This window comes from Colletotrichum chrysophilum, assembly GCF_026319265.1.
Source record: "Colletotrichum chrysophilum strain AFK26 chromosome Unknown scaffold_595, whole genome shotgun sequence".
Lineage (NCBI taxonomy): Eukaryota > Fungi > Ascomycota > Sordariomycetes > Glomerellales > Glomerellaceae > Colletotrichum > Colletotrichum chrysophilum.
Genome location: NW_026517882.1, coordinates 1 through 718, shown reverse-complemented (window position 1 = coordinate 718; position 718 = coordinate 1). Strand labels below are relative to the sequence as shown.

The 718-nt window shown below is 60.9% G+C and overlaps 1 protein-coding gene across 1 annotated transcript; it reads right to left on the bottom strand.

The window, feature by feature from the left end:
* Positions 1-92: 92 nt before the first annotated feature.
* COL26b_014527 (uncharacterized protein) lies at positions 93-301 on the bottom strand (the record flags this gene model as incomplete). Its single annotated transcript, XM_053187098.1, has 1 exon — positions 93-301. A coding segment is annotated over one exon (209 nt), but the record flags the coding sequence as incomplete, so codon positions are not given.
* Between the last annotated feature and the right edge of the window lie 417 nt (positions 302-718).

Here is a 718-nt window from a genome sequence, read left to right as displayed (position 1 = left end):
TCCGCTCCGCCTCGAACAACACGTCGTGCCCGACCTTGTGCGGTGCTGCTGTTGCGCGTGCCTTGTCGGCAACGCTGTTGAACACGGCCCACACGTTCCGTAACGTCTCCTCCCCGTCCTCGATCGGTCGCGTGGCCTCCTGCAACTGCATCTTGTTCAACCCTTCCAAATCCCTCGTCCACCCGACACGGTATAACCACCCGTTCGGCTCTAACTTTTCGTCCACCGTGCTGACCTCCTCGCGCGCGTCGGCCTCGAACCGCTTCTGTTGGTCAACGTGTAACGCGACGAACCACGCCATGTCGTCCGTCCCCGGCTCCAATGGCTCGCCTCGAACGGCTACCCCTAACCCCCGCCCGACCTCGAACCACCGGCTCCCGGCGCGTGATGGGAAAAACCGCTGGCATGGCACCCCCGTCGCCCACGGCAAATCCCTTGCTGCCATGGCCCTCTTCTGCACATTACCCCCCTTCTGCCAATCATTCTGCCATCCATGTTCCACCCGGCAATGCTCCTGCATGTTCCGCACGCGGCGACACATATAACGGCATGAATGGCAACGTAATCCATCGACTTGTAGTGGTGCGATGTGGGCGATGGGTTTGACTGTGGAGTCTGGGTATTGAAACGACTGCAAATCGGCCTGGCTGCGGATGATGCCGGGAATATCGCCGACTAATCCGGCGACCTTGCTCCTGGCCTTAGCGGTGATTGACCG